This window comes from Bufo bufo, chromosome 3 (assembly GCF_905171765.1).
Source record: "Bufo bufo chromosome 3, aBufBuf1.1, whole genome shotgun sequence".
In the NCBI taxonomy this organism is placed as follows: Eukaryota; Metazoa; Chordata; class Amphibia; order Anura; family Bufonidae; genus Bufo; species Bufo bufo.
In genome coordinates, this window is record NC_053391.1 from 657,172,070 (window position 1) to 657,184,332 (window position 12,263).

Sequence of the window (12,263 nt, forward strand, 5' to 3'; positions counted from 1 at the left end):
TGCATACAAATACGAACTGCTCATACCAGATCATAGGCAATTGTATAGAGCAAACTGCAAACCAAGTAGAGCAAGTAAACTATTGGTTAACCTCAGATATAACTCTAAGAGAGATCATAAAGTGCTTAAATGACTTACAGTGATAGTACAGATACTCAAGAGAGAAATATATCCACCATTTTATGTTAAATGACAAGATTGAACAGTTGAACCACCATTTTGTGCATACTACCATTTTGTGATACTCTATTCAACACGTGTTATGTACATGGACTATGTGCTGCGGAGGCGGTAGTGTTATATGAAGAAAAGTTAAAGTTAATAAAGAATTTATTTCAAGCATTTGGTGTGCTCTTTAAACCTACTGTTTCCATAGAACAGCGCTAGAGGAAATACAGAGTAATAAACAGTCTAGTTAGACTAAAAAGTCAGAGATATCAAAATTCTTTTAATTTCACAGCGCAAAAGGCTCTTTATAGTGGAACTATTACCCTCAGAGGGCGAAGCGATAGCGCTCCTCAACTTGCAGGAGCAAGAAACAGACTCCTACTTTCCTTCATACATCCAGGAGAATGGAAGGAAATCTCCAGCTTGTAGTGAGGAAATATCCTTCCATCTCTGCTCAGAAAGACAAAGAGAGGCCTAGTCCAGTGTTAGGAAAAAGGTATGTGGATTACCCTCTATCTCTACCAGAAAAGATAAAGAAAGGGACTCGCCTAATTCAGAACTAAATAAGAAAATAGAACTGGATGATTCAATTCCCAGATGCCACGGCAATGCTCAGGAGAATGTTACAACCATTGTCCCAGCAAGACAGCAGAGAACAGTCCTAGCTAGACTTCCCGTTCCGGAACCTACTGTATTTTCAGGAGACGTACTGAAGTTCATAGAGTGGAAGGCAAGTTTTGAGATGATCATTGAGCATCATTGCTTCAGTCCAGTTGACATTCTACCTTCAGAAATATGTTGGTGGAGAAGCCAAGGAAGTTCTTGAAGGTAACTTCTATAGAAAAGACGAAGAAGCCTACAAGTAAGCTTGGGAAAAATTTAATGCAAGATATGGATTTCTTAGTGCAAAGAGTCTTTAGAGAGAAACTGAATAACTGGCCTAAAATAGGTCCTAAAGAACACTTCAGACTCCAAAAGTATGGTGACTACCTGCAAGCATGCAGCAATGCCATCCTACATGTTCAAGGACTGGAAGTACTGAACGACTATCTAGAAAACCACAGGATGCTAACTAAGCTACACCTGAAGAAGTGGCTTCTAGATGGAATAGCTATGTGACTAAACAGTTAGATCTAGGCAAGAACTTCCCAAGTTTTAAAGAGTTCTCCGAGTTCGTCAATAAGGAAGCACGGACAGCATGTAATCCAGTAACAACATCTTACGTCTTAAAATCCATAGAAGAAAGGCCTGAAAGAGAGATAAGATGTGCAAGAGCAACTAGCTTTGCAACCAACGCAGCAGCTAAAGGTCCAGATACCTACGAGAGCAAGTCCAAAGTCACTACTGGGATCAGTAGAGAGACAGAACCAACAAATCTTTAGACTACCCTTAAATGTATGTTCTGTGGAGAGAACCACTCCATACACAAGTGCCAACAATTGAAGGAGAAGTCCCCAGATGAAAAGAAAAAAATTGTACTGGATAACCAACTGTGTTTCGGATGTCTAAGAAAAGGCCATGTTACTAAGGAGTGTAAGAAAAAGGCCACATGCAGCGTTTGTAAAGGACGCAATCCTACACCACTACATGAAGAACGTCCGAAGATAAATCCTCAATACCTAAAGATACTGAGGAAGGAAAGAAAGTATCAGTATTCTCTTGCAGAGTGAGGGAAGGAGAAAGCAATGGCACATCAATGGTTGTACAAATGTGCATTACAAATCCTAAAAAGAGGAACAAGAAGGTATACGCCTATGCGCTACTGGATGCCCAGAGTGACGTCACCTTCATTGATCAAGAAATCTGCAAGAAATTACAAGTGGCTACAGAACCAGTGACGCTCAAACTCACCACAATGACGGGGAGAGACACATTAGTGAACAGTCAAAGGGTCAAAGGACTGAGAGTATACAAATGCAAACTGCTTATACCAGATCATAAGCAATTGTATAGAGCAAATTGAAAACCAAGTAGAGCAAGTAAACTTTTGGTTAACCTCAGATATACCTCTCAGAGAGATCATAAAGTGCTTAAATAACTTAAAGTGAGAGTACAGATACTCAGGAGAGAAATATATCCACCATTTTATGTTGAATGACAAGTTTGAACAGTTGAACCACCATCTTATGCATACCGCCATTTTGTGATACTCTATTCAACATGTGTTAGGCTACTTTCACACTTGCGGCAGAGTGATCCGGCTAGCAGTTCCGTCGCCGGAACTGCCTGCCGGATGAGGCAATCTGCATGCAAACGGACAGCATTTGCAGACGGATCTGGATGCGGATCCGTCTCACAAATGCATTACAAGAACGGATCAGTCGCTCCGTTTCTATTTTTTTTTCACATTTTTACCGGTCTGCGCATGCGCAGACTGGAAGGATGGATCCGGCATTGCGGTATTTTTTATGCTGGATCCTGCACTAATACATTTCAAGGACGTTTATAGTCAATGGGCGGTTGGGAAGTGTTTAATAAAGGCCAATTTAAAAAATTATTTTAAGCCAAAAATGAGTAACATGCAATCATAAAACAAAATGCCTCTAAAGGTGTACATAGCCTTTAAATTTAAAAACTGGTTATATTATGGAGCAGTAATCTTCCAGTAGATGGGACATGCTAAAAAAAAAAATCAACAAAGAATGAACAAAAAAGAACAAACCTCATTTGACTAAAGTGAGGTAAAGCGATGAAGCAGCAATCACGGTAACAGACATTTCTGGACATAAAAACTCCCACTGTAAAGCCACTACAGACACCATCTCTTCTACAAGAAATAGGCGATAATGGGGAATAGATTGCATTCAGGTAAAATAGGTGCAGGGTCCCTTTAATGAAGATTCTAGAACCCCTGGGATTGCTGGGAGGAAATTAGAACCTACCCAGTATCATGGTCTCAAAGGGGCATAAGAGAGGAAGCCCCTGATGCTACTTGCTGCCAGGAGAGAGAAGGGTAATATCATGAGGGAAGTAAATGAAGTTATGAAGGGAACTACTGTTGCTTATAATGAGCCCTGACAACAAATACCAACAATTTTAACAAACAAACAATAAATAAATAAATATAACAATTACCAGACAAGTGAGACAAACAGTTATAAAGTAGCAGAGAGCGCAGAGACTTTGGAAGAGACTCACAGTAGAGGAAGATGTCCAGGCAGTGACCTCTACTCTAATCCAGGTGGCACTTACTGCTCAGTGCCAGTCTCCTGCACACCAGTGCCACTGCACACAAGGCAAAGAAGACGTTGAGGGCTGCAAGCTCAGAGACAGTCTCCTACACAGCAGCAAGAGATCCACTGCACACAGAAGGCAAGCCAGTTTTGGAGGGGTGCAAGCTACACTAAGTGACAGTCTCAGCACAGTAAGAAGAGATCAGTGCCAGCTTTCCATGCCAATCCCCTGCATTCAGAGAGCAGAGAGAGTCTACAGCACAAGGGGTGCAGAGCATTCCCAGTCTTTTCAGAGCCCATCTACAAAACAAGCAGAGCAAGGCAGATTTACTCAGCAGACACAGGAGGAGAAAAAGTACTGCGCAAGCAACAGGCAGCCCAGCCTGATTAAACTTTATCTGGAGAGCTTCAGCATCAAGAAGAGCAAGCAGAGATCACAGAGAGAAGGGCACTGAAGGGTTAGCTCCTGGTTCTCTGCCAGTAGGAACCACCTGAGTTCTCAGACTTCATGATAGCCACGCCAGGAAGATTACTTGTTGATATGGAGGATACAAATAAGCAGTGTCCAGAAACAGCACAGGATCCAGGGATTGAAACCACCAGATACCTGGCTATAGGGTCCAGATGCCAGGTGGACTTTTTGCATGAAGTCACAGACCCCGGAGAGCTCTCATTGGATAGTCTTCTATATGGGAAGTCAGAGGTCTCCTGTGCCAAGAGAGAAGGGCCAGGATCGTCTGATAACAGTGAGCTGGATAATGTCCTGGACTGCATTTTGGACTCTCCAACATCAGACCAACGCCTATGGTCTGAGTGTGGTATTCCTGAGATACATGGGATAGCAGATATTAAGACTCCTTGTGACTCTAAAGGTGGCATGGTGGACATAGGAGTCTGGACTGAAGCCTCAGGATCTGGAAAGAAGGGAACTCTAGACAGAGCCATCATGGAGGACTTTACTGAGAACCAGTCAACTGTGAAAAGTGGTGTCTCAGGAATTGCACAAAGTAGACATCTACACCTGGCACCTGAAAGAAACCTCATTACTTTGCCAAACTTGGATATGAATGTGTTATACCTATCTGCTCAAGAAAGAGAGTTGGTAAAAGGAGGTGGCCATGACCAAAGATCATCTCCCCTCAACCCATCCCAGAAGCCATCTTCATACACATCACAAATCTCCATTGTACACCCTGAAGATGGACAGGTCAAGCAGGAAGGATCTGGGGTCTTACTATATCATTCCAAAAAAGAAAGACAGGATTTTAAGTTACCCACCTCAGGTCCTGCGACCCCTGAACCCGAGGAGTCTATGGATTTTATTCTCTGCAAAACTGAGTCTGCAACCATCTACCAACCTTGTACACACAACATGGGTAAACCATCCGAAAACCAGATCCATGTTGCACCTTCATCTTCTAGTTCATCTCAAACCATCTACCAGACTTTGAGTCTTAATGGGCAACAACAGCATTCTTACCAGGCAGGAGGAGTGAGCAGGACCTACCTACCCCAGATTCCACTATCATATGTACAGTACATCAGGTAACTAATGGCAATTCCAACACCAATTCATAGAAGATCACGTAGAACACGCCTCACTATGCTCCCCAATACCAACCTAAATTACAATATGGTACAGATGTCATATTTAATGTATTCATACAGAAGTAGTAAATGCTAACTTGACACATAACTCATTAACACAATGTTGCAGCAAACGTTAACCCCTTAAAGGGGTTGTGTCACTTCAGCAAATTATCATGTAGACAACGTTAATACAAGGCACTTACTAATGTATTGTGATTGTCCATATTGCCTCCTTTGCTGGCTGGATTCATTTTTCCATCACATAATATACTGCTTGTTTCCATGGTTGCGACCGTCTTGCAATCCAGCAGGGGTGGTCGTGCTTGCACACTGTAGAAAAAAAAACTCCTTTCTGGTGGCATGCCTGCGCAGCAGCTCCCGTCCTGACCACCACGCATCTGCACCGCAGTGGTGGCCATAACCAATGGATACAAGCCGTGTATAATGTGATGGTAGGATGAATCCAGCCAGCAACGGAGGCAATATGGACAATCACAATACATTAGTAAGTGCCTTGTATTGACTTTCTCTACATGATAAATGCCATTTGTTGAGGTGAGACAACTCCTTTTTTTTTATATATATCAAGGGGAGAAAAACAGAAATGGATCGCACATCCACAATGCTGTGCTTAGATCTAATTAAACTCGCTTCTCAGCAAAATATTAAAGTGTACAGCCCCCCATACTGCCTGCTGTACAAGAGGCATTAGTGTACATTTTGATCAAAAGGCATAGGGCCCACTCACCACGTCAAGGTTGCCTCTTAGAGTGGGACCAACTCTGACAAATAGGCGCAGCACAATGCGGTGACAAAGCGGCACTGCCCTGGTAGGTGGCAGGACCCAAGAGTCAAACAGCAGCCCTGCTATCTCACAATGCCACCCATGGCACCGGGTCCCACCGACCCACCAGCACAGCGCCACAAAAACAAAGGCCACCACATTGTACTGCACCATGTGAACAGTTGTCTAACACATGTCCACTGCTATCAGAAAGTGCAGGTCAATTGCCACTTATATGCAGACCACACTGCGCTGCGCCTATTTGTCAGAGTAGGTCCCACTCTAAGAGGAAACCTTGACGTGGTGAGTGGGCTTATGCCTTTTGATCAAAATGTAGACTAATGCCTCTTGTACAGCATGTAGCATGGGGGGCTGTACACTTCAATATGGCGCTGAGAAGCGAGTTTAATTAGGATGCGCGATCCAGTTCTGTTTTTCTCCCCTTGATATATTTCATTTTTTTTATTTTCTCTTCCCTGTCTTCCAAGAGCCATACCTTTTAATATTTTTTCCATTCACATAGCTTGTTCTTTGCAGGCCAAATTTTACTTTCCAGTTTAATATTCCATACAATGTAACAGGAAGCTGTAAATTCTGTGAATTTGGGGAAAAAATGCAACTCCACCATTGTTTTTTACGGGCTTTGTATCTAATGAGATGTTAGCTTCTTTCTGCAGGCTCGTGCGATTACAGCGACAGCAAACTGATATAGTTATTATGTTTTGATTATTTTAATAAGATTTAAAAAATAAAATAAAAAACAAAAAAAATTCTTTGTATCGCTCCATCATTTGACACCCATAACTTTTTTTTGATATTCCTGTCTATGGAGCTGTGTGAGGGCTATTTTTTTTTTTTGCAGGGAGATCTGTAGTTTTTATTGATATCATTATGGATTATGTATAACTTTTTGATCGCTTTTTATAAAAAAAAATTATTGAGACCGAGATAATTTATTTGCCCATTTAAATTTTTCTTTTCTGTTACGATGATCACTGTGTAGGACAAATACTTCTATATTTTTAGAGTTCTAATATTTTCAGATGTGCCGATGCCAATGATGTTTATACAGTACTTTATTTTTGTTCATTTGAGGGTTGTTTTGTAAAATGGAGTGGGCTAAAATTGTTAAAAACTTTTTTTTTTTACTTATTTGAAACTTTTTTTTTTGGGGTTGCTATTGACCGAGGCATCTAAAGGGTTAAACGGCCAGGATCATGTACAGCATGATGTGCCAATTGGTTTAAAGGGAACCTGTCACCAGGATTTTGTGTATAGAGCTGAGGACATGGGTTGCTAGATAGCCGCTAGCACATCCGCAATACCCAGTCCTCATAGCTCTGTGTGCTTTTATTGTGTAAAAAAACTGATTTGATACATATGCAAATTAACCTGAGATGAGTCCTGTATGTGAGATGAGTCAGGGACAGGACTTATCTCAGGTTAATTTGCATATGTATCAAATCGGTTTTTTTACACAATAAAAGCACACAGAGCTATGGGGACTGGGTATTGCGGATGTGCTAGCGGCCATCTAGCAGCCCATGTCCTCAGCTCTGTACCCAAAATCCTGGTGACAGGTTCCCTTTAAGGCACTTTCCACTGTGGGGTAAACTTTGCTGGCCCCTCCTAGATGCAATCACTAGAACCCTTACGAATGGGCAGAGCAAAGGGGCTGCAATGGCTACTTAAACACAGGGGCCCCTTTTGGCTCCTATATTCATCATTGAGGGGTGCTGGGGGTCTTCTCTATTGTTCCAGGGCATCAAAAAATTTTAAAAAATGAAGAGACGTTTTGCATACAGTCTTGATTAATAATATTTTACCATTTTGTTTACACAACTTCTAGGAAAAGCTATATGTCTCCATGGTGACAGACTACAAACAAACCCTGTGTGTAGTCTGCTGCCGCAGTCATGTGTTGGTCTCTTCTGTCGTCTACTGTCTGTAGGTTATCAATAAGCTGATGATGATGGATTACAGTGATGCACGGCTGCAGGGACACACAGGGCAGACATAGTTACAGGAGCTGTATACAAAAACGGCAAACGGTAGAATATTTCTCATCAAGACTATTTGCAAAGCTGCTTCATTTTTTATTCTAGACGCAAGAACATTTGGTGGTGACTTTTGTGGACCCTTCATGTTTCTATTTGTCTGATGATATCTATGGTTTCTGTCTGTGATGTCTTCTGGTCCTGGGACTGTGGTTTCCACATTCATAATTGAAGGAAAAGGCACACTGCGATGAGAGATTAGTAAAAATAAGCATTTGTTCATTTCAGTCCAGGTCCTGGACCTCCTGAATTCTATAAAAAAAAAAATGGTGGTTGTCCATAGCAAATAGTGCTAGAGAGAGAAGATCTATGGGGAACAAATAGTCTGGTACACGCATAGGCATTGTTTGTGCCCCTTCTGCACCCAGCACAGGGGTACGCGCCCCAGTAGACTGAGGGTGTGATTGATAATATTGGATGTGACTATAATGTAGTACAGTGATTATAACATAAGGGGAGGTGGAGGCTCAGCAGATTACTCCTTTTGTTGGAATATCTAGTCATTTCACAGCTCTGTATGATATTACCTCATGTGATTATTGCTCGGCGATGGAACAAAAGACGGATATGTGACCAGAATCTACTGATGGGAAGTGCCGGATACTGTGTATAAAGAAAGCTTACCAACAAATACTATATAGATAGTTATATAGCTATTAATACATGATAGATAGAAGATAGATGTTTTTTTGATACTTTTAACCATTGAGGAGTGCGGCAAATGTCCTTATTTATTGTGATGATCTGGCACCAACTTTATACTGTACATTTCCGTTTTTGTTTTTTTAAGTAGATAGAAACCTGCGGCTCTCCAGCTGTTGTAAAACTACAACTCCCACCATGCCCTGCTGTAGGCTGATAGCTGTAGGCAGACTGGGAATGATGGGAGTTGTAGTTTTGCAACAGCTGGAGAGCCGCAGGTTGGCCACCCCTGAGATATGAGATAGATAGACAGATAATAAATAGATAGATTCCTTCTTTTGCCCATACACCTTCTATAGCTGCTATCTCTCCTGACTCACACATACACATGCATCCTCGGCTTGGCTGAGAGTGTATGTGTTTTCAGTAGCGAGAGAGAGGAGAAAGCCGCTGCCAGATGTCTCTGAGGGCAGTTTATCTCCTGGAAGAAGAAAATAATCAGGTGTTGACATTCAGTGCTCTCATCATCTGTCGGGGAGAGCAGGCGCTCCCCGTACACATCAGACTGTGCGCCGCTCCTCAGTAATCTGTCCGGGCCCCTTTAGATTGGTGTCCGCTATTATCCCCCATACAATGTAGTTCAGTTAATAGTAGTTAGGGCTCGTTCACACGAACGTGTGATGCCCGTTGCAGTATTGCGGACCGCATTTGCAATACACGGGCACCGTTCCGTGGCCATTCCATATCACGGATGCGGACCCATTCATTTTAATGGCTCCGCAAATCTGGAGATGCGGAACGGAAGGACGGAACGGAACACTACGGAGTGCTTTCTGGCGTTCCGTGCTTCAGCACCGCAAAAAGATAGAACTTGCTCACTTGAATGGCTCCGCGATCCCCATGCGCCTGCTCCACGGACAGTGCCCGTGCATTGCGGACTGCGATTTGCGGTCCACAGCACGGGCTTCACACGTTCGTATGAACGAGCCCTTTAATGTGAGCGAATTAACCGTCCTAATATACAAAATATTCTGCCTTTCTCTCCATCCCTCCAGGGCAGCACAATTACGTATGCGCTGGACGGAACGGCTGTATTGTGGATAAAATCAGAAGGAAGAATTGTCCGTCATGTAGACTGAGAAAAGATAGATAGATATGAGATAGATAGATAGATAGATAGATAATAGATAGATAGATAATAGATAGATAATAGATAGATAGATAGATAATAGATAGATAATAAATATATAGATAGACAGATAGATATGAGATAGATAATAGATAGATAGATAGATAGATAGATAGATAGATAATAGATAGATAGATAATAAATAGATAATAGATAGATAGATAGATAATAGATAGATAATAAATATATAGATAGACAGATAGATATGAGATAGATAGATAGATAGATAATAGATAGACAGATAGATAGATAATAGATAGATAGATAGATAGATAGATAGATAGATAGATAGATAGATAATAAATATATAGATAGACAAATAGATATGAGATAGATAGATAGATAATAGATAGACAGATAGATAATAGATAGATAGATATGAGATAGATAGATAGATATTAGATAGATAGATAGATAGATAGATAGATAGATAATAGATAGATAGATAGATAGATAGATAGATAGATAGATAGATAGATAACCCCAAGCCAATTCATAGTCGGTTCCCTATTGTCTTACAGATGTAGCAGAGCCAATGTTCCTTTGCACTGCTGTGACTACTTGGCGCATTACCAGCTTAGCCCCACTACCTCCGCACGTGTAGCATATGGCTGGTGTCTTGTTTACGGTATATTGTATATAGTACTATGCCAGTGTAGTTTGTCTGTTGCTGAGGTCCTTGTATGTTTACCAGGTCACTCTGCCACTTGATATAATGCAGTTCCAAGTATTGTTCTTGCCTTTTTCGCCTCTGATAACAATCGCTGTGCAGAACACAGGGACCCAGGGTAATGGCACGCAATGAAACACCCTGGTTTACAATTTAAAGGGGACCTGTCACCTCCCCTTATGCGTATGTTTTATTAAATAATTTTATTCCACGTGGCATGACAATTCTGTAGCATCCCTTTATATGACTTTATGTTGTGCCCTCCTCTGTTATTCCTACTAGAATTGCAAGATTAAATGCACATCTGGGGATAACAGATCAGTGCTGCCAGCCTGACAGTGACAGCATTGATTGGGCAGTGTAAGAGGGGGCAAGGGCACACCCTCCAGACTGGTGACACTCAGTTGTAGTTTTATTCATAGACTTCTAGTAGGAATAACAGAGGGACAACACAGAATATAATCACACGAATATATGCTTCAGAATTGTTATTACATGGGGAATGCAATGAGATACTAAACAGACATGTCAGGAGAGGAGGGGAAAGCACTTCTTTAACACAGAGCTGATTGATGGGGGTGCTGGGAGTTGGGCTCAGGATAATTCATCAGTAGCTGATCGGAGACACCCAGGACATCCACCAATCAGCACAGGAATTAGCAGATTGACTGGAGCCATTAGTGTAGTGGCCATGCCAGGTTCCTGTAGCTCAGCTCCCACAATTGAATGGTAACCCAGTATTGCCACTACACTTTGAATGGTTCTGTGCTTCTGGCTCCTGTCAAAGTGCCAGTTCCACTGCTGTAAGCTGCCCGAAACAGCAGATTGATGAGGGTCCAGGGTGTTTGACCCCCACCAATAGTATATCAGTGACCTACCTAGGATAGGCCACCTTATCACGAACTCAGAAAACACTATAATAAATAAATATTTGAACAACTTTTCAAAAAGTTGAAACCAAGTATAGGAGCAAGGGTTTGAGAAGATGAATTATACGTTGATACATACTGGGCTTTTAAGGTCTGTTTTTCAGTGCATAGTATTTGTGTTCCATATTTTATTCCTTAGTCACATTTTTATGTGTATTTTTGTATCCAAAGGTCCGAAGATCCAGATGAAACACCACAGTATGGCTTTGACTCCTCACCACTGAAGATCTGTTTGATTTGTGCAGATGAGGCATCAGGATGCCATTATGGGGTTCTCACCTGTGGAAGCTGTAAGGTGTTCTTCAAGAGAGCCATAGAAGGTAAGAATTTGACGGCGGTTCTTATGTAAGAGTCCACCGGGCATAGTAAAATCCATGTTTCAAGCAGAAGAGAGTTCTTGGTTGCTTCATGTTCATCTATTTACTAGCAGCTGCTACTCAACTGCTTTGCATCTGAATGTGGGTTAGGTTAACGCCTAGTTTGGCCTTGTTAATTTTGGGTAAAGTTCTTAATAGCTAAGCCTTTATATGTCTAGGTTCTTCTATGGTTGCTTGTCACAAAGTATGTTCTGTGCATTTCGATCCAGATTCAGTACCTAGTACCAGAACTTGTATGCCATTAACAACTCCCATCTACTCCATTGCCAGATTCCCATCTCCTCCATCCATGGCCATCATCATTCAGTTTCTGTCATCTGAGCTTATTTCTGGTTGTTGGGCAGTTCAGCCGTTCTGTAAGTTCTGGGGATATCTGACTACCAAGAGACAATGTTAGTACTTTGAAATGGTGACTGCTAAAGATAGAAGTCCAGTTCTGTGGTCTTGTGAACTGCGGGTGTTTAGTGTATTCATGAGCTGATGACTATGCAAACAAACAGGTATCTCCCAAGGAAGAGAGCCATCTCATCAGCACCACCTCTTGGAAGTAGATCCTTATGAGTCCAAATCCAACTTACCAACAAGCCTTGGGATTTGACAAAGGAATACAGCCAAGCCTGACAGTTTCCCTTTAAGGAATTGTCTGGTTGAGAGTAATTCTATGAGGACTCTCCTATTTGGGAC

At 41.8% G+C, this 12,263-nt stretch overlaps 1 protein-coding gene across 3 annotated transcripts in view; it reads left to right on the plus strand.

The window, feature by feature from the left end:
* Positions 1-3,405: 3,405 nt before the first annotated feature.
* PGR (progesterone receptor) overlaps positions 3,406-12,263 on the plus strand; it is a 121,546-nt gene continuing 112,688 nt past the window's right edge. For all 3 annotated transcript variants that reach the window (XM_040426300.1, XM_040426301.1, XM_040426302.1), the window contains exons 1-2: positions 3,406-4,886; positions 11,374-11,522. In XM_040426300.1, the coding sequence (XP_040282234.1) occupies positions 3,850-4,886; positions 11,374-11,522 (1,186 nt within the window). In that variant the 5' untranslated portion in view covers positions 3,406-3,849. The remainder of the gene's footprint in view (positions 4,887-11,373; positions 11,523-12,263) is intronic.